Source organism: Typopeltis vanoorti, chromosome 1 (assembly GCF_054136105.1).
Source record: "Typopeltis vanoorti isolate ZY-2024b chromosome 1, IOZ_Tvanoo_1.0, whole genome shotgun sequence".
NCBI lineage: Eukaryota > Metazoa > Arthropoda > Arachnida > Uropygi > Thelyphonidae > Typopeltis > Typopeltis vanoorti.
Window position 1 is genome coordinate 111,949,764 of NC_143549.1, and position 27,423 is coordinate 111,977,186.

A 27,423-nucleotide genomic window follows, 5' to 3' on the forward strand; every position below is an offset into this window, starting at 1 on the left:
TATACAAGGCAACCATAAGCTCTTTGCTTCTGCATGCCAATGTCCTCATCATTATTGACATAATCCGTTGTGATTTCTTACAATTTTAGTAGTGTGACCTATAAACTACATCTCTGTTCACTATCACTTACAGACAGGGCCAGATTAAGACCCATAGAGGCCCTAAGCACTTAAAAGATTTTGGTGCCCCCATATATATGTAATTCAAAATATAAACAATAATAAACCATAAAATAAATTTTTATTTTTCAAAATGAAACAAAACTTATAGTAAGATGGAAAATAATGTTTATTTTTGTATACTTCAACTTTATTTAGATTTGAAAAGTTTTCTCCTACTTTTTTTAATTGCAAAGTCTTTGATCAGATCCTGAAAATTAATCTTACGTAACACGTCTGCTTTTATACTTAGTAGAGATAAGGCATTCAACCTGCCTTGTTGCATAGTTGTTCTGATGGGATTTTTGATATACTTCAACTGAGAAAATGAACGCTCAGCTGAGCAATTTGTGACCATTAATGTTAAAAATATACGAAAGGCAATGTCTATATTTGGAAAGGCACACTCAATATTGGCTTCTACAATTATTTTATAAAGTTCAGCATGACTGAATCTTGTTTTTACATTTTTTGTTGCACTGAACTCAGCTGAGGAATTAGTGTTCAAGTCCTCTGGGTAAGCATCAATCAGCTTTTGACAACACTGAGAATTCCTTTCAATTTCAGTAGATGATGAAGTCACTGAAGTAGCATTATATGGCACATCACTTAGAAAAGAAAATCTCTATGATATTTCTTTGTATATCTCTCCTCTTCTTCTCATCTCAGTTTCAAGTTTGTCAACAATTGTGTAAAAGGTGGTGATACGAAATTTATCTCTGGCATTCGGATATACTTCTGGAGCATCTCTGTCATTGGGTACATTCTTTCTGATATGTTTGCGAGTTTGAGCTGCCTTGTAATCAACATCTGGTAGCACTTCCTTTGTAGCTGCTTCATATCTTTCAAATTCATTTCATGAAGTGCACAATTGATCAGCTAATGATCCATATAGATCTCCACATGTTTTTAAGTTGACATCCTCATTCTGTAGAACTTGGCTTACTCTATGAAAATTTTGCAAAATCTCATCCCAAAAATTCAGCATAAAAACGAATTCTAGCGCTTGCATCTTATTTGCAATATTATCTGCTTCTCTTCTAGTGTCTCCCTTTTGTGACTGGTCTTTGGCTATACAGTCTAACGCTTCTAAAATTTGAAGGAAATATTTCAAAATTGCTGCTGTTGCTATAGCATGTGCCTCCCATCTGGTATCAGAGAGGGATTTTAAGACATTTTCATTTCCAATTCAACCTTTAAGAATTGTCCACTGGCTGGTTGAGGCTGAAAAAAAGGTATAGAGAAACCGCACTGTGTAGAAAAGAAATTAACCGCCTCTTGACAGCAGTCAACAGCACTTCGGCCTACCGAATTTAGTGAATGCTGCACAGGGCACATATATAGCAAACTTGTTTGTTTCTAAAATTTTTTGCCACATTCCCTTATAACACCCAGACATGTTAGCAGCTTTGTCATAAGACTGACCCCTACATTTTGAAAAGTTTAGCTGACAAACCTCACGTAAGTACTGCAACACCTGATTTGCCATTTCCTCACTCGTATGGCTTTTCATTTCCAGAAAGGTTAAAAAGCGTTCAATAGGCTGTCCATCTTTTAAGTACCTAAGTACAACACTTAACTGGTCAATATGTGACAGATCTGGTGTTGAATCAACTGACAAACTAAAATAACCAGAAGATTTTACTTCATCAACAGTTAAACACGTGGACCTTTTGAGGCATCAGTTGAATGAGTTCCTCACAGGTGGCTTTGGACAGATAAGAAGGATTTCCTTTTCCATATTTCGCAATGTGACCTGCTAAAAATGGATCAAACTGACTTATGAGCTAAAGCAGCCCTAAAAAGTTCCCATTTTGCAATGAACCAAATTTTTCTTCTGTTCCTTGAAAAGCCAAGCCACTTCATCTAACGTACCAATAACAGCTATGACATGCCTCGTGACATGTTCCCAGTAATCACACTCTTCCTGAATTTGTTTTTCCAACTGTTGTCCCAACCCTACACCTTGTCTGCGAGTTAAGTATGTTAGCATAGAGGCTCGATGAGTAGTGCTTTTTTCATGTTGATCAATTATAATAGTATTTCACCAGTCACTGAACCCTTCTCTTATAACAAAATGTGAGAAATTTTTAGGAGCAAACAGTTTACAAACAAAACAATAAACTGATCCCATTGATGGTGAATTCAATAACCACTCTCTTGTATTCCTCACCATTGGCTTTTTGTCCCAACAAAAAGTTTCTGCGAACAGTATCACTGGTTTGCCACTACTGAAATGTCGGTAAGACTTGTCAAATGGCCCGTTATGGTGTTGACAGTCACTGGGTCCACAAGCAGTCCAATAAGCCACGTCATCAGCAGAGAAATCAAGCCACAACCATGGATATTTTGCTATATTTACTTCATCTTTTGTAGACTGAATCATTTCACCACCATCACCATGGCCCACTAAACTTTCATTTTCAGCAATTATTTCAACCTCAGAATGTTTTGTAGAGCAACTTGCATCAACATTTGCAGTAAAGATATCGAGAGAATTTACAGACAAAGTGAGGTCACTAGTGAGACATGTACTAGATGAACCTGCTTGTTGATACCTTGATGATTCCAACATCATCATATTTTGATTTTGAAGTGATCAAAGTGGTATTTGTGTCTACTTCTGATGACGAAGATTGGCTCTGATCAGGAAATGGTATATAATGTTGTGGAACTTGTGTGAAGAAATCAGTCAGCTTTGCAGTCTTGGAATCTAATTCCAAACTCTCCTCTTGTTTCTGTTTTGATAGTTTTCACTTTTGTGCACCACTTAACTAAACCGGTTTCATCTTGGTTCTTGGAATCTGTTAAATACAGAAATGAAAAGATTATTTTATTGAATATTAGGTGGCAATCAACACAGTTACACATATCACATGCAAAATCATACGAACAATTTAATTTTCGGCTTACAGCTGAATCTTGTGCTTTCGTGCTTTAATTAACTCTTATTTTGCCGGAGTCGCACTTCTGCGACAGCTAGGCCTTTTACCGGAGGCACGTTTCTGAGACAACCATGTGATTTGTTTTATATTTGCTTCTGGAGTCTTTTATAAGACTTAATTTATTAAAACAAGACTAAAACAGACAGGAAAATAAAAAATAAAATGGTTACGTTAATTATAAAAAATTACCTCATTTGACACAATGGTAGTGCCAGAAAGCATCGTGAACGATAATACGGTGTAAACGAACTGTCATTATTATTATTATTATTATTATTACGGGTAACTCCATGGAGTCAGTAGACTCATCGTGGGAGACCCAAACTAGCAAAACAATATCTGTCATATCTCTTCTTGAATTCATTTACAGACGAAGAGCTCACAACTAAGTCAGGCAATGAATTCCACTCATTCACCACCCTCCAGGCAAAAAACCTTGTTCTGACACCTTTGTTAACCATACTCTTCTTTAATTTCCAGAGATGACCTCTTGTTCTTCCATCACTATCACACAGCTGAAACATTTCCCCTGCATCAATCCTATAAAAACCTTTTAGTAATTTGAATGTTTCTATCATATCCCCTCTTCTTCGCCTATCAACCAATCTCTGCAATCCACAAGCTCTCAATCTATCAATGTAGGGAGCATTTTTTATATCACTCACCAACTTGGTCACTCTTCTCTGAACCCTCTCCACAGCCTCCTCATCTCCAAGGAATCCAGGTGACCAGACCTGAGCACAGTAATCCAAATGTGGAAGTATCAATGCTTTATAAAAGGGAATAATAACCTCTTTATCTCTGGATGTCAGTGTGTTCCTCAACAACCAAGTAATCCTATGTGCAATCTTGGACACCTTAGCAATGTGTCCTCTGAACTTCATCTCCCTATCTACCAATACCCCTAAGTCCCTAGCCTCATCAATCTCTTGGAGTACCTTTCCATCGATGTAATACACAGCTGGTAATCTTTTAATCCCAAAATGCATGACTTTACACTTTTCCACATTGAACTGACATCCATTTTCTTTTGCCCATTTTACCAGCTTATTTAAATCCTCCTGCAAACTTTCAACATCAGCTTTATTTTTTATTGCACTACACAACTTTGCATCATCAGCAAACAACTGAATATCTCCCTTTAAGCCGTTTCCTATATCATTTATATACAAATTAAACAACATTGGCCCAAGCACAGAGCCCTGAGGCACACCACTGGTCACCTGCCTCATTCTGGACTCGGCTCCTCCATACACCACCTTATGGTATCTCTCCCTGAGCCATTCTCCTATCCATATCACCAATTTAATATCCATTCCCATCTGCTCCAATTTGCGTAACAGTGTTCTATGGGGTATCCTGTCAAAAGCCTTAGCAAAATCCAGAAGTACCACTGTGTAGCCAGTTCCTTTGTCCAACTCGGATGTTATCCTATTATGAATAGTTAATAGATTGCTAAGGCAGGATCTACCTTTAACAAAACCATGTTGGCCTCTATAGAGTATCATATCCTGATCCACCCATTCTTGAATTTTGTCTTTAACCAACTTTTCCAATACTTTTACCACTACTCCTGAGATGGTGATTGGTCTGTAATTCAATACCGCAGTTTTAGAGCCACCCTTATGCAAAGGAACCACTTTGCCTAACTTCCACTCCCTAGGGACCATACCAGAGTTCAAACTTAAGTTAAATATCCAGGTGAGAGGGGTTGACAATTCATTTGCACATTCACGCAACACCCGAGCTGATATTCCATCTAAGCCTACCGCAGTATTTGCATTTAAGTTTTGCAATATATTTAATACCTCTGATTCTTTAGCTTCAATTCTCACATTAGGTATTGCTATAGGTACAGAGATATCCTCACTTGTGTGATAGACTTTTGAAAAGTAATCACTCAGTAACTCGACTATTACATCTGATTTTGTCACCTCAATACCATCAGCACCCACTAAGGTTATCCTTCCGAAGTCATTCTTCCTCTTACTTGCCACATAGCGGAAGAACTCTTTGGGATTACCCTTGATCTCTTTGGCTAAGGTCTTCTCATAATCTGATTTAGCTTTTCTTACTATGCTGGTAACCTTCCTAGCTTGAGCCTTGTACTGCTCATGGGTGTCCTGATCGCCTTTCTCCTTGTAAATTCTCCATAACATTTTCTTTTTTTGCAGTTCAAGCTTGATACTACTGCTCATCCATCTAATGCCTGCCTTGTTTGACCTCCTGACCATGGGGACACAATCTGATATTGCTTTCCTCAGATACCCGTTGATTTTATCCCAAGCACTGCTAACATCTTTCCCTTGCAATATGTTCTGCCATGGGATGGCTGCAAGCTCACTCCGAAGCTTGTTATAATTGCCTAACCTGTAGTTCCGTACATACCCCTTCTTAATAGAAAAATCTACAGATTTTGCGACCTCCCAAGTCAATACCACATGATCACTTTCACCAACTGGAGGTAACGAGGACACCTTACTTATGCATATAACCTCTGAACCAATAACCAGGTCCAACACTCTCACACCACGTGTCCCTTCAGTTACGTGCTGTTTCAAGTAATTATCTCGTAGAAGATGTATGAACTCCATTTCCTTTTTGCTACGTGATATTTCCTCCTTCCAATTGATATCACCATAATTAAAATCCCCCATAATAATCACTAAGCCTTCACTCGTTGCACTAAGTTGCTGATGCATGAATTCAATATCTCCCCCCGTACTCCCTGGCCTATAGCAGCATCCAACTGTATATTTGGTTGCGTTGGTCACTATTTCGCACCAGACTGCCTCAAATGAACTCTCATTCACATGTCTATCATCATGATATACTACTTTCTTTGGCTGCAACACATCAGCTATCATCAACAGTACTCCTCCTCCTGTTCTATCTTCTCTATCCTCCCTGAAAATACTGTACCCATCACATTCAATTCCAGTGACCACATCTTCTGCTGACAGCCAAGTTTCACTAATGCCTACAACTTTTGGTGAGATTTCACTGACTAATGCCAAAAATTCTTCTCTCTTATTTCGAATGCTTCTAGCATTGGTATACAAAAATTGCAGATTCCCTCTAGATCTTGTGCCGGCTTTAGAACTGATATATAAGTCACTAACTACCGTAGTCCTATGCCGATTTTTATCCCCTCTCTTATGCAATTTATTCTGCCTATAAGGATCAATAAATACACAATCAGTGCTAAAGTTTCTCTCTCTTACACTCAACCTTTTCAATATTAGTTTCCCTGCCCAATAACTTCAACCTGTTCAGAAAACAATAACTTCTTCAATTGCTTATGTCCTTCCATGTTAAGATGCAGTCCATCTCTAGCATACAACTGCCTTTTTCCTTCAAACACACTCCAAACATCAACAAACTCCAGACCTCTTTTTCTGCACATTCTTGCAATCATATCATTCATTATCATTGCTCGTCTACTTAACTCGTAATTGTCAAAACGAGGCAGCACACACACTGTTCTCCCATTGACACTTTTCCTCTTCACAATATCTAATAATGTTCTTAAATCTTTTCCTGCCCGATTTATATTACCTCTCAGGTCATTCGTACCCACCATAACTATCATCTTGTCTGCTTCATGCCCTCTCTTTATTGCTAAAGCCACTCTTTCTATTGTCCCATCAGCCAAGCACTCCTCATGCATACCACTCTCCATACCCTTAATCATAGAATCACCATATATTTTACCACTCTTAACTTCATTCAAGTCCACACTCATGGACTCATTCTCTACACTATTCAGCATGACTCTCCCAGCTTCATTACTCAACTCTCTATTACTTACCCCCCCACTCTCACTACATCTCATTCATGCACGTGGTTAGAGTTTTATTAGGCCTTCTACACGTCATTATTTATTGAAACAAAGTAGGTAACAGTAAGAAAAGATAAAAACAATGAAAAACTAATTAAAAGTTAATTTAAATTAAATTTGTCATCTAACTAAAGCAGAAATTCTGTGGTGCCCCCCCTTTCCATGATGCCCTAAGCACGTGCTTATTTTGCTTAATGGTTAATCCATCCCTGCTTACAGATCTCTCATCTCCTCCACCTCCTTCAGAATTTCTCTAACCTTCCCTATCAAATTTCAAGACTATCACTTTGCAACATTAAATTGATAGCTCCACTCATTTTCCCACTCACATAATCTATTCAAATCCTATTCAGGTCACTAGTGGAGTGCCACAGAGATGTGCCGCTCCACTAGTGTCCTTTGTCTTTTGGGTTACCATTCCTCCATACACAACCTGTTGATATCTGTCCAACAGTCAATCAGCTATTCAACTTCCTAATCTGTTGTCTGATCCTGTCTGTTTCAATTCAGCTATTAACATGTCATGTGGCAGGCTATCAAAGTTCTTTGAAAATCCAAGTATACCACTCTATATGCATCTCTTTTATCAAGTGAATTTGTCACTATGTTGTAATACATAAACAAATTGCTGAAACACAACCTCCATCTTACAAACCCATGCTGACCATCATAAAAAGTACTGCTATTATCAACCCATTTCTGAATTCTAGTCCTCACCAACTTCTCTAATACTATTAACAACAACCCCAGACAGACATAGTGGTCTATAATTTGTAGCCTCTGTTTTATCTCCCTCCCTCCCCCTTTGTGAATTAGAACAATTTTTCCCACCTTCCATTCCTTTGGATTTGCTCTGTTGCAAGATGTGTTAAATAGGTGTGCCAAAATGTTAATTCCACAGAGCATTCCCTCAAGACATGTAGTGATATACTATCAAGTTCTATTGCCACATTAACATCAAGTTTATTTAATTCCTCATATGCTTCCTGCTCATTCACCATCAAGTCCCTCTTCCACCATATCCTCTATGCCTCTGGCTTTTCTTAATGTTGCCTTCATGAGGATGAAATACACTGATAAACTGATCACTAAATACTTCAACTATATCATCTGCATTAGTTACCAGTCTGGCACTATTATCAGCTGGCATCATTCTCCCATCGTCATATGATTGAGACTTACACACTTCTGAAAGAGTCATACAGGATTTCAATTGATGGAATTTTTCATTTTATGGAGGGTGGGGAAAGTACAAGAGGGCATCCTTGGAAGCTGAGAACAAATTCCACTAAGAAAAGGGAGGGGGGATGCATGCTAGTGGGTCAAGCGGTACGGACGTGTTTTGAAGAGCTCCTGATTCAGATAAGTTTTACTAGGAATAATTAAGTATATATGCGTAATTGTTTAAGTAAGCGCGGCTGTAAACGTTGTACGCTACCGATATTATTAGTGTGGGTTTTTTTTTTCTTGCTTAAACTAAATATGAAATCGTTAATATTAGACCTAGTAACCTGCAGAGAAAAAAAAAAAAATGGCGGCGGCATTGTCATTCCATGATTTTAATTTGGATTTCAGTCGTTTCGTTAAGTGTGAGGTCTGTTATGTGTATTCCTTCGATTACATAAATGATTTGTGGAGGTTTAGTGCGAATGGAAGAAGGGTGTGTGCGAAATGTGACCTGAACGAGGAATTGATGAATGCGAATATGAAGTTGATGACAGAAAGTGCTAGTACTGATTGTGTTGCGAGTGCACGTTTGAAAGAGAAGGATGGTGAGCAAAGAGTGGCGAAAAAATGTTAAAAAATCAGGAAAAAAGAAAAAGAGCGATTTGGCAATCGTAACGGATGTTAAATGGGATGAAAATGAAGCGGAAAGAAACGAAATTGAGAGAACGAATGAAAGTAGAAATGGCGTGATGCAGAAATCGCAAGTAAAAAAAATCTAAAGAATGAATGATAGCGAAAAAACAATGACTGATGGCGAAAGTTGGACACATGTTGGAACGAAAGTACAGAACCAAAGAAAGATGAATGACAGTAAAAGTGAGAAGAATGATAGCGAAAGTTGGACGCATGTTAGTCCGAAAGTACGGAAACAAAGAAAGATATGTGAGAGTGAAAGTGAGAAGAATGATAGTGAAAGTTGGACGTATATTGGACCGAAAGTACGGAAACAAAGAAGGATGAATGAGAGGGCAAGTGAGAAGAGGGGGGTCGAGAGTTAGAAAGTTAGAAAGATTTAATGATAGAGAGAATGTGTCGCGAGGTTCGGAAGGTGAATTGGATTGGATGAAGCAAGAAATGAAATGGATGCAGAATGAAATTAAGAGAATTCAGGTCAAAACTATTAAAATAAATCATGATGGCATGAAAGAGTTAACAAAAGATGAGCGAGTGGCATTGTATGGCGACTCCATTATTAAAGGTGTGCTAGAGGATAAAATGCACAAGGTATGTTTTCCAGGCGGTAAAATTAGTAGAGTGATTGAGGCATTGAATATGAGGCGGGAACGAGCAAAAGAGTTAATTGTATTAATTGGTACAAATGATTTGAGAGAGAACAAAGAGCATGTCAAAATGAATGTCAGGAGACTGCTTGGAAAGATAAAGGAGAATAGTGTGACAGGAAGGGTAGTCAGTGTGTTGCCTAGGTATGATTGTGGTGAAATGAGGCGGAGAGCAAGGATTATGAATGATATTCTGGCTGAAATGTGTGAGGAGATGGGAGTACAGTTTGTTAATGTGTGGAATGAGTTTGAGAGACGAAGTGAGCTGTATGGGAGCAATGGACTGCATTTGAGTGGTTATGGTGTGAGTCGCTTGGAGAGACTGCTGCTGGGAAGTGGAGAAGTGAATAGAGAGAATGAATCAGATCGAGAGGGGAGTGATGTGGAAGAGCAGGAGAGTAAGACAGTAGAGATTGAAGAAGTGGAAATGAATTGGGAAGTGAGTGGTATGAGTATAGAAAATGAGAGAATGGGTGTGCAAGAGGAGCAGGGAAACGGGGAGGCTCAGGGTGGACAGGGATACACAGCGTGAGAAAGGTGGATGCTCCAAGAGGAGGTGAGAGCATGTGTAGGCAGGAAAGTAATGGGATGATCAGGGATCAAAAGGAAACAGATGGAATTGCAAAGGGTTCTAAAATGAAGAAGCAGAAAGGGAAATGCCCCAGTCCAGCATGGAGAGATCACATCGAGTGAGTGGTATCCGTGGAACTAGCTGTAGATCCAGAAATGAGTTGTTGTGTTTGTATACCAATGCTAGAAGTATAAGAAACAAGGCGGATGAAATGGTTGCACTAATTGCATCTGTGCACCCAGAGATTGTCGGAATAAGTGAGACATGGTTAGATGAGGATGACATCCTGACAGGAATAGAGATGGAAAGGTATGATGTGTTTCGTGAGGATAGAAGGGGTAAAAAGGGAGGGGGAGTGCTATTGATGATAGAGAAAGAGTTATGTCCATACAAGGTAGAGATGCAAGAGGGAAATGGGACCAATGGTTTTGAGGCAGTATGGTGTGAGATAGAGGTGAATAGAATCAAATACTTGGTGGGATGTTGTTATAGACCTGGTAATGTGGATGGTTGTGATAGTGAAATGTATAGTCAAATAAGCCAAGCAAATAAGAAAAGGGTGATCATTATGGGTGATTTTAATTGGCAATATAGACTGGAATGAAGAGATAGCAACTGGAAGTAAAGAAAATGAGTTTCTTGAGTTTTTGAGGGATAACTACCTCAGACAGTATGTAACAGAGGGCACAAGAGGATTAAGGGTCTTGGATTTGGTCATCTCATCGGAGGATGTAATTATCAATGAGGTATCAAATCATCCACCAATTGGTGAAAGTGACCATGAGGTGATTACTTGGGTGGTTGCCAGCAGTGCAAGGTCCCCTGTGAAAAAAGGGTATATGTGGAACTACAAGGGGGTTGATTATGAAGAGCTCAGGAGACACCTTGCAAGGGTAGCATGGAATGAGGAGTTAGCTGGAAAAGAGATCAATGCAGCTTGGGGGATTTTCAAAAAATATTTAGTAGATGCAATGTCTAAATGTATACCATGGGTGAGAAGGTTAAATAAGGTAGGTGTGAGATGGATGAATAAAGAGATTAAGCATGCAATACAGAGAAAAAGGGCATTGTGGAGACAGCATAAGAGAAGTGGAAGTAACCAATTTCATGAGGTCTACAAAGACCAGGCAAGGAGGGTGACTTGGTTGGTGAGAGTAGCTAAAGAGAGGTATGAACAGCAGTTAGCTAATGAATCTAAAAAGAATCCTAGGGAGTTATTTCGATATGTAGCCAGCAAAAGAAAGAATGATTATGGAAGGATGACATTGATTGGAGGAAATGCTCATTAAGTATCTCCACCAAACATGAGAATGTGTGGTGGAGATACTTAATGAGCAGTTGATGATGGGGAGGAGAGACTGACTGTAAGTGAGCAAGAGGTGTTTGGGGAGTTGAGTAAACTAGATGTAAATAAGGCTGTGGGACTTGATAATATATCACCGCGTATTCTGAAGGAATGTGCCAGAGAGTTGACACCTGCGTTGACATATTTTTTTAATACGAGTCTTGCACTCGGTCAAGTCTCTAAAGAGTGGAAGGAGGGCAAGATTGTGCCACTTCATAAAGGAGGTGATCGAACTCAAGCATCAAACTATAGGCCTATCTGTGTGTCAGGTGTTGTGGTTAAGTTGTTGGAGAAGCTTGTGAGAACAAGGATCCAGAGTTGGGGTGACAACAATGGTATTTTCTTTGATGGACAGCATGGATTTGCTAAAGAGAGGTCATGTTTTAGTAATCTACTTACTTATTACAATAAAGTGGCTGCTTCCTTGGACAGAGGAGAAGGATACACAGTAATATACTTGGATTTCGCAAAAGCTTTTGATAGAGTACCTCATGATAAGTTGACAGTCAAACTAGAGCAGATGGGGTTGGATATTAGATTAGTGTATTGGATTGGAGACTAGCTATCTGATGGGTATCAACAAGTTGTGTATGGGGGTGCAATATCCAGGAAAAGGAAAGTCACTAGTGGAGTGCCTCAGGGATCTGTTTTAGGGCCATTACTATTTAACTTGTATATTAATGATATTGGCAAAGATTTGGATGGAGATATTCAGTTGTTTGCAGATGATGCAAAGTTGGGACGAACCATAAAGAGTAGTGAAGATGTTGTGGCCTTGCAAGAAGACTTGAATAAATTGAGTGATTGGGAAAGCAAATGGGGATGTGAGTTCAATGTTGCAAAATGTAAGGTTTTAAAATTTGGAAAACAAAGATGGGATGCAGAATTTATGCTTGGTGAGAATATATTGTTGGAAATAGAGGAAATAAGAGATCTTGGGGTGATAGTGGATAAGGATCTAAAATTTAGGGGACACATCACCAAAATTGTGAAGACAACACAAAGACTTCTGGGAATGATGCGGAGGACACTGACGTGTAGAAGTAGGGAGATTCTTGTTCCATTGTATAAGGCTTTGATTAGGTCACACATGGACTATTGTGTCCAGATTTGGTCACCTGGTTTTCAGAAGGATGAAGAGATGTGGGAAAGGGTCCAAAGGCGACTGACTAAGGTAGTTTCTGACCTCTGGAATGTCGAGTATGAGGAAAGATTGAAAAGATGTAATTTGCAGAGTCTAGTGGAGAGAAGGAAGAGGGGAGATATGATAGAGACCTACAAGTTGGTAAGGGGTTGTTATAGGATCAATGGTGGAGAAGTTCTACAGAGAATAGTGGGAGATCAGGGGAGAACCAGAGGTCATCCCTGGAAACTGTATAAAGAGGGTGTGAGTAGGGGAGTGAGAGGTAGGTTTTTTTTCGTGCAGAGTTGTGAGTGATTGGAATGCCTTGCCTGAGAGTGTGGTGTCTGCAAGGAGTTTGAATGTGTTTAAGACGTGTTATGATGAGATGTGTGTGAGATAAAAGGACCTCCTAGATCAGTCTTTGACTCCATGAGGTCTTGTTTAATAATAATAATAATAATAATGATTGGAATGAATTGCCATTGGATGTTGTGTGTGTGCAAACATCGTGAATGAATTCAAGAATAAGTATGATAGCTGGTGTGTGTGTGTGTGTGTGTGTGTGTGTGTTTTTGTGTGTGTGTGTGTGTGTGTGTGTGTGTGTGTGTGTGTGTGTGTGTGTGTGTGTGTGTGTGTGTGTGTGTGTGTGTGTGTGTAATATGTGACCTCCCTCAATGAGTCCCTGACTGCCTGGAGGTCTCTCTTAATAATAATATTAAGGTCATTATCATCTGTAGTATACACATATAAAGGAAAGGATGCTTGGTCCGTCCTACTTATTAAGGTGGGTGCCATGCAACCCACCTGAATAAGGTGTAGGATGGATGACTTCACCATTTCTCTGGGGCATACTTTCCAAAAGTCTGTGATAGTAATCAATGGGAATTTTGGACCATTCTTCATGTAGGCATGAAATGAGATCCTGGGCTGTTGTGGAGTGGACAACCCTTGACCTTGCCTAATACTCCAGTTCATTCCATAGATGTTCAATAGGGTTAAGATCAGGACTCTGCAGAAGCCAATCAAGTATGGTGAAGTTCATATATACATGTTAATAATTGGTGGATTTTTATATATATAATATTCATAGATATTATCTTAATATTAATCCTACCATAGAGATGATCTCTGTTTCTAACAATTATTTTTTTTAATTCCGAGTGTACCTCTATATTATTATATGCACAAGGGTTCACTCCAATTGGTGCAATGACCTTAACTCTTTCAGAATCCAAATTATCACTGACTGAAGACCAAAATACAAAATAAACACATTTAATATAACAAAAACAATATATATACACTTCAAACAAATATTACATAACTAATTACAAAATTAATTGGATCCAAGCCCTTTTAAAAATAAACTTACACTTAAGACTAGACTAAACACTTTGTTTGCACAAACACAAAATGTTCATAGATAGCCAGTTTCTTTCTCTGTCAAGGCCCTTTTCCGAAGATATATGACTTTATTCTTCATTTTCACAGGATCCTTTATCATCACTTATGTAACACATGTTAATTCTATCTCTTTTCTTCAGTAGAAATAATAGTCAGATCCGGCATCCTTAATACAGATGAAACTTCCTAATCAGAGTTTTCTCGAACATTCCTTTAGAACGTGAATAGCAAATTCTTCTTTTATTCACTAAATGCTTATTGACAGTCTTAACTCTTCCAATAAAAAAAAAACTTACGGTTCTACGATTTCCTTTTTTGGAATCTACTATAAATCTTTCGATTAGTGTTTCCTTCAATATTCCGTTTAAAATGCATATAGCAATATTTCCCTTTTATTTATCCACATACTTATTCCACATTAAAACTTAATAGTTCCAAGAATCCTTTTTCGGAATATACTATTAATTTTCCTCCGACTGTCACAATAAAACTTAAGTTCCTCTGAATCTAAATATCTGCCGGCCTGTGTTCTAAATTCCTTCCGAACGCTATCCTTGTTTACAGCCATTACTCAGATACCGAACGCTTTCTTTGTCAGCTGTCAATCACACATCCAACTTCTCGACGAGCATGCACACTCCATGAAACTGGTAAGCAAGAAGTTAGGTATAAATAATGGCTGACATGACATCGTATCACAATGCCTCTTTCAAACTCCATCAGTTCCTTTTCTTGCAGCCATTTCACCCAGGTATAGTTGCACTGACTTGGAAGCATCATGTTCCTCCAATTTATACCTACTACAAACACATGATTCATTACATGACATGATGCACCTTGTCCATGGGGTGTCTATTGACTTCTTTGCATGCACTGTATGTCTATGCTTTATAGACTTTCGAAAATCATTTGACACAATAAGCAATGAAAAATTAATAGAAATATTAAAGGACATTCAAATTGATACAAAAGACCTCATGATAATAATTGAATTATACTGGAAGCAGAAGATACAAATTATAAACGAAATTAATAATGAAACAATATATATCAAGAGGAGTAAGACAATGGTCTGTAACATCCCCTATACTTTCCAATATATGCAGTGAAATGATAATGAAAGAATATCAAGAAATTGAAATTGGAATAAAAGTAAATGGCAATAGAATTAACAATATTAGATTTGCTGATGATGTGGTGTTCATACCAAAATCAAAAACTTAGTTACAAGTATGGTTGAATACTAATCAAAGAGTCAGAATTATTGCTTAGTATTAAATACAGCTAAAATGAAGTATGTAGTAATGAGCAAAAAACTGCAAGAAAACGCAAGTTAAAAGTAGTATATTAATGGGATTCAATCAAAATGTAAAGGCTTATAATTATTTAGGGGTAATGATCAGTACCATCGACAGGGTGTAGCATAGAGGCAGCCTGCCACACGAAGCGGCTTAATAAGAGTGCTCGTTCAGCCATATTGCGGTAGGCGCCGGCGCTACACTAACAATTCCTTTTAGCATAACAAGTACAGAAAAAAGTTTTCCAAGCTTAAATTGATTAAAAATTATTTGCGAACAGCAATGACCCAAGAAAGATTGGTCTAGCAACTATATCGATAGAGGCGAACATAGCTTATAATTTAAATTTAGAGCTTATAAATAGTTTTATTGTGTGATATCCCCCGTAGAGCAAATATTTAATTAATATTATTATGTAATTGTTTTGCATTAATGTTTTTCTTGTAATAAAAACAAAATAGCAATTGGAGATTTTCTTATATTTTTGTTTTATAACCATCAGGGATGATATTAAATTGTTTGCCTCAGGGCATGATCTAATCTGGTGACGACCCTGATAATGATTACAGAAGATGGAACAACAGTTATGGAAATAAAATCAAGAATAGGTAAAGCAAAAGCAGCATTTTAGAATAATAAATAAACAGACTAAAATAAGAATAATAAAATCCTTCATATGGTTCACATTGAATTATGGATGTGAGACGTGGACATATACAAAATCCATAATGAAGAAATTGCAGGCCTTGGAGATGTGGTACAATAATAGAGCAGCAATGAAGATTTCTTGGAACGAGGGGGGGGGAGGAAACTAATGAAGAGGTATTGAAGTTGTTATTATTATTACTACCCCAAAACCTCATGGAGTTAAAGACTCATCTGGGAGGATGATGGGAATCAAAAGAGCACTGACGGAAGACCTGATAACACATATTAAGAAGATGGTGGCTAAGAATGAAGTTTTGCATTCTTAGTTTGCCATAAAGTCGATCAAAACTGTTTGCTCTTTCCAAATTTTTGCTAGCAAAAAGTGCACCCTTTATTGCTCAATACTGATAGATTGCTACTTTATTTATTTATTCATATGGAGGTCCCTCCCTTTTCTCCCCCGTCCCTATTGGGGCGAGTTGAACCTCCTCAAGAGGGGGTTAAGTATTTATGGCTGTAGATCCATGTGTGTTCACGGGGCCGGTTTGCCTGCTTTCAGGATTAAAAAGCCCAGATAAACTGGGGGGAAAAACCCTGTTGTCCACGTCCAAGACCAGCTAACTTGGCTATGGCTGAGGAAGATTCTTAAGCTCCTCACGTTGGCGACGGGTAATCGAACCTAGGACACTCCCTCCCCAGGCATATGGTTGCGAAGCGCAAAGCCACTAGGCTAACTGTGTGGACAGATTGCTACTGATAGCCTGTTATGACTATTTTTACCAGCAGTACATTGAAAAAGTTATACATTATACTTCAATATTTGTTCGTCATCTGTGGAAAACATAACTATCAGTTGGAAGTTTTTTCACTTGGTTATACTGTAAATTAAAGATACTAAGAAATTATATACTTGGCTTAATCCTTTATCCAAGTGTAAGCAAACAAAGTTTGCGCCTGAAGTATTTTCAAGACTGGGGAACTCATATAAGGAAGCTAAGCCTTCACATCACTTGCCTTAGTATCCCATGATGCAAAGCACATCTCCTTGCGGACATGTATAATGCTATGCATTATGGGAAGGGTCACTACCCAGTCTGGGTACTCTGACATTTAATAAAATATGTATTAAAAAAAAAATGAAATTTGACAATAAGCAAACATTCAGGTTGAAACAAATCAAACACACTTGATCAAAAGATAAGATCGTGCAAAGTTGGATGGCACTGACTTCACCAGATTACAAATGTGTAAAGGAAAACCAACAACCTCTCTTCTGCATATTTTAGATCGTTCGAAATAATAAGTAATTATCTTTAATTTAAACTTTATGATAGTCGTTTTTTTTTTCTGTTTTTTAAGGGCAAAATAAATAAAAAAGGAAGAAATTTTGTAAGTGAATATAATATGTATTACATATTTATAAGCCAGTGAATGAGTAGATTTTTTGTTACTGTTTTTCATAACATGTTCTTTCTTACCTTTTCTGCTGCTGCTGCTACTACACCTACTACTACTATCCCTCAGGAAGGGCAGCTTCAGGTTGGCTCTTTCTTTCTAAATTGTTATTTATTTGTTCTTATTTCTTCACCATCTTTCATTTCTTTTCTGCATGCTTTCAAATTTGGAATTTTGAAAGAAATCACACACACACAGAAACATAGAAAGAATATATAATCTTATCAAAAGGCGTTGAAAATTAAAAATAATAATAATAACTAAACAATACTACATAATTATTCAGTGATATGTCCAGATAAGTTACATTTTTGTAGGTAAGGTGAGACCTTACTGTACTGCTTCATTTATTCATAATATTCAGTATGTTGTTATTTCATATCACATTTTCTGATAGCTAAAAATCAAGAACAATGTTTGTGCATTATTTCATGTTAATTATAAGTGGCAGTGAATCAGTGTATATAGTATTTATTATTATTATCCATGTGCAAGAATTTTCAAGTGATTTCATTATTTTATAAAATGAATTCTTCCTCTATAGTGATGCTGTCTCTTTACCTTCATTCATGCCATTGCACAATATCATTAGATTCCACACTGCTAAATCAATAACAACATTTGTACTTTTTAAGTGTCTCTGCAATTCAGTATATCTGAAACAATCATGAAAGTGGTCATTTGGCAAATGAAAACTGCACGATAATGCAACTGCACACATTGCCCAATCTGTGTTGTAGTTTTTGGTACCACAGTTTCACACTAGTGAACTCTGCTCAATAGAAAAGGCTCCATGTGATAATTTTATTTTTCCTCATCTTAAGCGAATCTGGAAAGTAAGTGATTTCATAATATTGACAAATAAACAATGAGAAATCTCTTTGCACTACCAAAAATTGTATATGATAGTTATTTGTAACAGTGGCATGAATGTTTGAAAGACCTGGGTTTGATTCTCGTTAGTGACGTGAGGAACCTTTATCTGGTCTCTTTCGACAGAAGGTGAGTCAGCCAGTCTCTTACAGAGATAGGGGGTTTTTTTTCATCCAGAAACTCAGGTTTTGCATCCCCAGAACAAGCAAACCAGTCCCATTAACACATGCTTCTAAAGACATAGGACACCTCCAGGAATAAGAAGGAACCAACCTATTCCGTAAGATTTTGGTTCTGAATACCTACACAGTAAAATGTGTAGGTCTACACATGAGCATAAATTAGGATAGGATAGGATTATCTAATAGAATTTTATTTACAAAACAAGCAAGGTTTATTATTTAAATTATACAAGATGTGATAAAAAAAATTTTCTCTTTGACACTATGGATAGTAACTACTATCAAGATTATTCATTGTTTATTTTGGAAGTATAGCATTATATATTGCATGCTCTTCCTTTGTGATTTCTTCTCCCATCAAATAATTGCAGCTTCAGTTATCATTGCACTTTCATCAAGTTCAGAAATGTTAAAACTTACTTTTGGAGAAGAAAATACACTACAACTATAGTGAAAACCGATCAAAAATTTGATTGATTGATTCATATGCAAAAGTAGAGTGATGCCTGTTAATAATGCTCATTGTTTTTTAACATTACTTCTTCTACATTCTAAGTTTTTTACCAACAGTCAATTTGTGAACCAACTTAATCAGACTCATTATTAAAAAATTATGGAAGCAACTACCATGTTATAGTAAAACTTCAGTTTAATATAAACAAATTAATCACCTGATGTTTCAACCTTCATATAATGGTCATCATCTGGAGTATGTGCAGAATATAGACAGAAACAATCTACATAGTATGCTAAAATCCAATTAATTTGGTCAACCCTTAACACTACTAGCCTGACTGCTGGTGGACAAAAAAAATATAAACCTTACTACATCAAAGTGAGATTCTGTTATTTGGTTATAAATCATTAAGAGATATATTAAACTAGAGAGCAATGTGTTCTCACATAATTACTCACAATTAAATTAGAACAAACCAGCATAGGTGGTGGACAATAAGAGCTTAAATTATTGCTTCAGAACTTGAAAGAACTTATGTGGGCTGAATGTGTGCAATTCAAATTCTTGGGATTTTATGCCAAGATCATTTAGGTTGAGATGGTTAAACAAAACTTCACAGGCTTACTTAAATTTGCTGTCATACCAGGTTTGTATACGATGTAAGGGACAGAGACCTTTGCAGTCAGTTTGGTGTATAGTGTTAAGAGTGTTATCCGAGAGGGCTGCTTTACCAAAATTGTTAAATTTAATGTGTCATTTGTGTTCTTTTTTACGGATTGGAATTGTGCATCCAGTTTCACCAATATAAGGTAAGTTTTTTTATTATTATTATTATTTGACACCTCCAGGGAGTCCAAAGACTCATCGAGGGAGAGTGTGCCAACAGCATCGAACGATTGGCCTCCTTCCAACTACTAACCACACTCCAACTTACTTAACTGAGCCATTAGTAGCAGAGGCTCTACCAATCGACCAACCTTTGCCGGCGTTACATGTGTAATGGATTTCGTATACCCCAGGCTGGGCCAAGGAAGGGGGAGGATCCTTGGGGGAGTTGAATATGTTTATCACTTTTATAAATAGTTTAAAAATAGCATTAAGATTGTAATGGTGTAGAATTCTATTTATTTTATCTGCTAACCCTTCAGTGTAAGGAATTGCTATGATTTTACTGGAATCTGTATTATTATTTTTTTTTGGTGAAGTTTTATGAATAATTTTATTGATGATATTTTTGCTATAGCCATTGTTTATGAATGTATTGCTAATAATATGAAGCTCTTATTTAAGAGCTTGTTCATTAGAGAAAATTGTAATAGCTCTGTTTTTGAGGATGTTAATGACTGTAAGTTTTTGTGAAGGGTGGTGGTAAGAGTTAGCATGTATATGTTTGGCCAGTATGTGTAGGCTTACAAAACTCAATTCCTTTCTAAGAAAGGAATTGAGTTTTGATTTTCAATTTAAGATGATGTATGGGCTCATGTTGTATGCACTCATGTTGTTTGTTCAGGTGGCTGAGGAAGGTGTCTAAAATTTGGTGGCCATATGATCCAGTAATAAAAACATCGTCAATGTATCTAAGCCAAACTGTCCTAATCAACTATCCTAATCTAAACAATAATGGTGGCATAAAAATCCCAAGAATTTGGATTGTACACATTCAGCCCACATAACTTCTTTCAAGTTCTCCAACAAACCCTTATTTTAGGACTCTAAACAATTTCAGTCCTTATTGGCCATCATCTGTACTAGTTTGTTCTAATTTAACTGTGAGTAATTATGTGAGAACACATTGCTCTCTAGCTTAATATATCTCTTAATGATTTGTAACCAAATAACAGAATCTCGCTTTGATGTAGTAAGATTTTTTCCCACCAGAGGTCAGGCCAATAGTATTAAAGGTTGACCAGATTAGTGTGACTTTAGTGTACTGTGTAGATTGTTTCTTTGTATAGTGTGTTTATCTACCACAATATGAAGGTTGAAATGTCAGGTGATTGATTTGGTTTATATTAAGCTGAAGTTTTACTATAGTTATTATAATTTTTTAATAATGAATGCAGATCACATTGAAAGAAAGGATTTCTAATCAGATGTTCTGCAGATTGTGCACACTAATGTATATTAGTGTGCACAATGACAATACTTTTGCTCATTTAACTCTATCTTATATAAGAATTTTTGGTTTAGAAAAAAAAAAAAAGAAAGTGGTACAAACGATTTTCTACACTTGTACCTCAACATATCTGGTAACTGTGATTCCCCCCCCCACACACACACACATACATGCATGCTTTCCATAACTCAAGTTTCTCTTGAATGGGAATAAAATATGATGACTTGAATCACATCAAATTCAAAAAAAAAAAAAATCCCACACTGCTAGTCAAGTTCAAGCATAGGGCTTCTCCAGATGTTTTCAGTATGGCATTAATATTGGAATGACTGTAACTGAATCAAGTTATTATTATTACGTGACATCTCCAAGGAGTCCAAAGACTCAGCGAGGGAGGACACCTACTCTACAACTCTCAGTCTCTACCACTCCATCCACCAATTACAGCAAACTGCATCATCTACACCAACGCCATCTACTGCCCACTACCACCACCACTAGTATTTTCACAGACAATCACAAACATCCATGCCCAAGGCAGGATTCAAACCCACTTATCAAACTACCATATCCACTCTACAGCCTTTTGGCTGTAGAGCAGATATGTTAACCACTGGGCCAACCAGGCCGACAAAATAATTAGTGGCCCAGGTGAAGGTAACTACTTTGAAGGGGGAGATTGCATGGAAAGCAGGTAAATACTATTATCATAGGGAAAATAATATTATTATTATTATTATTATTTTCCAGGCCAACATGGAGTCAAAAGACTCATTGTGGGAGGTTGTTTTTAGGAAACACAAAGTTTATCATACCACTCCCAAACCCATTGACCATTCCCACTCCAACCACTCTCTCAGGCAATGCATTCCAAGGTTCACCCATCCGCCATGCAAAGAAACCACTCCTCACCCTGTTGCGCACAGGCTCCTTTCATAACTTCCAGGGATGGTCCCTTGTCATCGCTACTTCCTGCCGTTCCACCAAGTGAAAGAACTTTCCAATGTCTACACTGTAATTGCCTCTCAACAGTTTATAAGTCTCAATCATACCACCTCTCCTTCTATCCACCAAACTCTGCAGTCCACATTCCCTCAGTCGATCCTCATAACTCATATTGTACAGTCCTGAAACCATCTGTGTTATTCAATTCTGTACTCTTTCCACAGTCAATTTATCCCTCTTCAAATCCTGGGGACAAAATCTAAGAACAATAGTCTAAGTGTGGTCTAATCAGAGTCTTATGCAATGGAATGATAACTCTTTGATCTCTGCAGGTCAGTGTCCTTCTCAGTATTGCAGCAATCCTCTGAGTTACCCTCACCACCTTTGCAATATGCTCCCTGAATTTCAGTTTTCTATCAATCATCACCCCCCCTCAGATCTCTTGTCCCCCTACCTCCTACAGTACAGCTCCTCCAATCAAGTACTCATCCTCCTATCGATGGATCCCAAACCTCAAGACTTTACATTTTGCTGCATTGAACCGATAACCCCATTCATTTGCCCATCTGTCTAGTTTATCCAAATCCTTTTGCAGGACTGCCACAACTGCACTATTACTGATAACCCTTCCCAGCTTCACATCATCCGCAAACAACTGAGTGTCCCCTTGCAATCCATTGACAATATCATTGATATAAAGGTTGAACAATACAGGTCCCAGTACTGTGCCCTGTGGAACCCCACTTGTAACCTTCTACTTCCTTGATATTGTCCCACCATACACAACTCTCTGATACCTATCAGTCAGCCAATCCTGAATCTATTTGACTAACCTGACATTTAAACCCATATGCTGCAACTTAAATATCAGCTTATCATGTCGCACCCTGTTAAACACCTTTGCAAAATCCAAAAAAATGGCAGTATATGCCTTTCCCTCATCAACTGCTCTTGTCATTTTATTATAAAAGGCAATCATATTACTAAAGCAAGAGTGCCCCTTAACAAATCCATGTTGATTCTCACAGATAACATTACCCTCATCTGCCTAACGCTGTATATAGTCCCCACTAATTTCTCCAAGACCTTAACAACTACTGATGACATGTAAACAGGCCTATAATTAGATACTTCCAGTCTGTTACTGCCCTTATGCAGCGGCACTATCTTACCTTCCTTCAATTCCCTGGGTACCTTTCCCTCAGCCAGACGTTTATTGAAAAGCCAGGTCAATGGAGCTGTCAGTTCTTTAGCACATTCTCTCAAAACCTGTGGTGAAATACCATCCAGTCCAACATCTTTACTGGTATCCAGAGTACTCAGTATTTGGAACACACTCTCCTCTTGCACCTCTGAACCCTGAACCTGCCCTATCCCTCTAGTATTAAAACCTCCTCCAGGATGAAATACTCCAGTAAAGTGCTCATTGAACAATTCCACTATGTCCTCTGCATCAGTCACTCTGTTCCCATTTTTATCCCGCAATGTCATTCTTCCACAATCGTTTCTCCTCCTACTGGCCACATAGCTAAAAAATTCCCTAGGATTTTCTTTGGATCTTAGCGCCAATCTCTTCTCATATTCCAGTTTTGCGTTCCTCACCATTCTGGTCACTCTCCTGACCTGTGTCTTATATTCTTCGTATATCTGTCCTCCACCCCCCCCCCTCCTTATATCTCTCCCATAATCTCTTTTTCAACTGCAGTTCCTATTTGATATCGTTTGTCACACTTTCCACCAAATTGTGTCTGCTTCTTCACCCGTGGAATACAGCTTACTATTGCTGCTAACAAATATTCCTTCACAATTTCCCAAGCACTAATTATATCTTGGCCTTCCAATTCTGCCCTCCATGGAACCGTCTCTAGTTGATACCTAAGACTATTATAATCACCCGCTTTATAATTCCACATACGTTCCCTTTTCTTTGATACACCTGCATGTCTGTTCATCTTCCAAGTCAAAACCACATGGTCACTCTCTCCAACTGGTGGGAGAGATGTCATCTCACTTATTATCAGCTCTTCTGTTGCTATGACCAAATCTAAAGCTCTTGAACCTCTTGTTCCCTCTATTACATGCTGCCGAAGACATTTGTCCCTCAAGAATTTCAGAAATTCTATCCCCTTCTTACTACTTGCATTTTCCTCTTCCCATTTTAAGATTTTAAATACTGCTGTATTTAAAATCTCCCATAACAACCATTCTTCTTGCACTTGCCAAGCTCAACTGCCTAAACATCTCCTGGTTCCTACCCTCTGTGCTCTCAGGTTTATAGCAACACCCCACTGAATATTCTGTCTTGGCCATTTCTACTTCAGACCATATGCTTTCAAATCCATTTGTGTCACTGCCTTCCAAAGCCTCCACTCTTAGAGGACGTAAGTTATCACTTATCATAAGCAGTACTCCACCACCACGTTTTCCTTTCCTATCCTGCCGAAAAATGCTGTATCCTTCCACTTCAATTCCGGTTATTATATCATCATCCATCATCCACATCTCGGAAATCCCAATAATCTTTGGCCAGGTTGATGCTATTAGCGCCACTAATTCATCTCCTTTATTTGGTATACTCCTGGCATTAGTATAGAGCATAAAAATGTCACTGCTTCTATACCTATCATTGTCCCCTCTCGACCCCCCCCCCAGGGCTCAATGTTATCTGATGTCATCCCCCTTTCCCCAAGCACCCATTCCCACAAGAGGCCACCACTGCTACCATCCACCCTGGGAATTCTAGTTTCCCTGCATTGACACACTGACTCATTCAGAAAACAGCAATCTTTCCAGATGCCTTCGTCCTCCCTCATTCAAATGCAAGCAGTCTCTAGCATACAGTTCCCTTCTGCCCTCAAACGCCCTCCAAGCATCCACTTATTCCAATCCTCTCTTCTCACACATTCTGGCTATTATTCAATTCAGTATTGCTGCTCTTCTGCTCAGCTGGTTGCTATCATACCTGGACAACACCCACACAATCTTCCCTCTCTGCATTTTCTTTTGCACAAATTCAAGCAAGAATCTCAGATCTCTCACTGCCCGATTTACACTGCCTCTCAAGTCATTCGTGCCCACCATCACAATCATTTCATCCATCCTTTCACCCCTCTTAATTGCCATAGCCACATTTTCTATCATCCCTCCAGGCAAACACACTTCTGGAATCCTAGCTTGCACACCAGAGATCATTGAGTCTCCATACATCACACCTATAACCACTCTGTTCCTTGATTGCTCACTTGCATCCCTCACTCTCTCTCTCTCCTCTAACCTTTTCTCTCTGTGTTCCCCTACTTACCTGCTGTCCTCGCATCACTCTGTCCCTGGTTCCAGCACTCCCTCGTATTCTTTTCGTTTCCTTTCTCTGACTGTTTCCATTCTCTTCCTCCTCTATCATTCCCATAACTCTCACTCCCTCTCTTCTACTATTTCCATTCTCTCCTCTTCTATCATGCCCATACGTCTCTGTCATTCCCTCTCCTCTACTGCTCCTATTCCTCTTCTAGCATTCCCATACCTCTCTCTCTCTCTCTCTCTCTCCTAGCATTCTCATACCTCTCTCATTCCCCAAACTCTCTCTCTCCCCCCCCCTACTCTGATTTGCCTTGCATTCATCTCCTCTATTCTCCTAATCTCATCTTTCATACGTCTCATCTCATTCAAAAGACATTTCACCTCCTCTTTCAGCTTACTATCTCTCTCTGCAAGTCAGTTACTCTTAATCGAAATTCATTCTCCCAAACAAAACCATCTCCGAAACTTGCACAGTCACTCACGCTTTCCACATTATCAACTATTATTTTCTCGTTCATATTTTTTTCTTCATTCTCTCCTATCACACTACTCATCTTCCGATATTCATTTCCCATTCCTGGAGCAACTAGGTCAGTTATCGATATATCTAATTCATTTATTTCCTCCCACTGCCTGCATTTTGCACATGATTACATTTGATGTACTCTTACAAAATTAAAAAAAAAGTTTTTAGTACTTGGTATATGTCATATTTTGATAAAAGCAGTTTGAAGACATTATTTTTATATGAAAACTGAAGGTAAAAATCATCTTTACTTTATACCATAATGATTTTGATGTAAATATACATATATATCCTCAAGGGGAGGGATAGAGAATATTATGATAATACTACATGAAAAGTTTACATCATTAATAATGGATAATTAAGGATAATTAGTAGTGAAGTGTTATAAGCGAATGAAGAGGATGTGTTCTGAATACTGAATGCACCAAATGTCAATAAGGCATGGGAGTCAAATGATATTTCACTACGTGTTTGAAGGGAGTGTGTTGTGGAACTGACCGTGCCATTAACTTGGCTGTTTAATGCCTTGCAATGAGGCAGGTTCCTGGAGAATAGAAGTATCAGACTATTGGCCTGCTTGTATCTCTTCTGTAGCTGTTAAGATTTTGGAGAAATTGGTGAGAATACAGAAACTTGTATATGGAATTGGGCAGAGGAGGGTAATATTATTTATGCAGGCCAGCATGGATTTGTTAAAGAGCATTCTTGTTTTAGTAATCTGGTTACCTTTTACAATAGAGTAACAAGAACAGTGGATGAGGGTAAGGTATACATTGTTGGTTTTTTTTTTTTCCCCCCGAGGCATTTGATGGTGTGCAACATGACAGGTTGATTTTTAAGTTATATCAAGTGGGTTTGGATATCGGTTAGTGAATTGGATTGGCTCTCTGATAGATATCAGAGTAATATATAGGACCAGTATCAGGGAGTAGGCAGGTTACAGATGGATTCATGCAGAGTCCAGCAATGGTCCAGTCCTGGGACCATTGCTGTTCAATCTTTAGGTCAACAATATTGTCACAGAACTACAGGGAGATGTTCAGTTGTTTTGCAGATGATATGAAGCGTGGGAGGGTTATTAGTATTAGTGCTAATGTTTTGGCTCTTCAAGAGGATTTGAATAAACTGAAAAGGTGAGTGAGCAAATAAATGGAAGTTTCAGTTTAATGCAACTAAATGTAAGTATTATTTTAATGGCTAATATATATATATATATAGAGAGAGAGAGAGACGAGAAGAGAGAAGAATATATAGCGAGAGAAGGATCTGAAGAAAGAAATTATTTTTTGGGGAAGAGGAGGGATTGATGGAAAAAAATCAGGGGTGGAAGTAATGGGTGTGATCTCTTTCGACAGTGTGTCGTCTTTGGAACTTGGGCAAGTGGAGGTGTTTCTGTCTTTGGTGTGGAGGTGTTTCTGTCTTTGGTGTGCTTGTGTTGTCTCCTATTGGTCGGAGTCGTGACCTAATTTTTATGTTATGGAGCTTCCAACTCTCGGAGATTATGTAGGGTCGGTGGACTTTTATTGAGTTTTGGTCACATTTTATGGCTATCGTTTCCGGTATTCTAAGCATTGTTTCATTGTCTTATATGTCTAATATTATGGTCTTGTCAATTTGCAGGGTATGTGTCTGTTCATGGACTGCTATTACAGTTTTTCCTATATTTTGTATCCTGTTTTTTTTTTTTTTTTGCATTTTTTTTATTGTTTAAATGTTCTGGAAAAGGGA

The 27,423-nt window shown here is 38.0% G+C and overlaps 1 protein-coding gene across 1 annotated transcript in view; it reads left to right on the forward strand.

The window, feature by feature from the left end:
• The window catches only part of unc79 (UNC-79 domain-containing protein), a 1,277,183-nt gene that overhangs the window by 1,178,447 nt on the left and 71,313 nt on the right, over window positions 1–27,423 (forward strand). Inside the window, exon 53 of the mRNA XM_090395893.1 lies at window positions 17,366–17,380. Within this exon, the coding sequence (XP_090252019.1) occupies window positions 17,366–17,380 (15 nt within the window). The remainder of the gene's footprint in view (window positions 1–17,365; window positions 17,381–27,423) is intronic.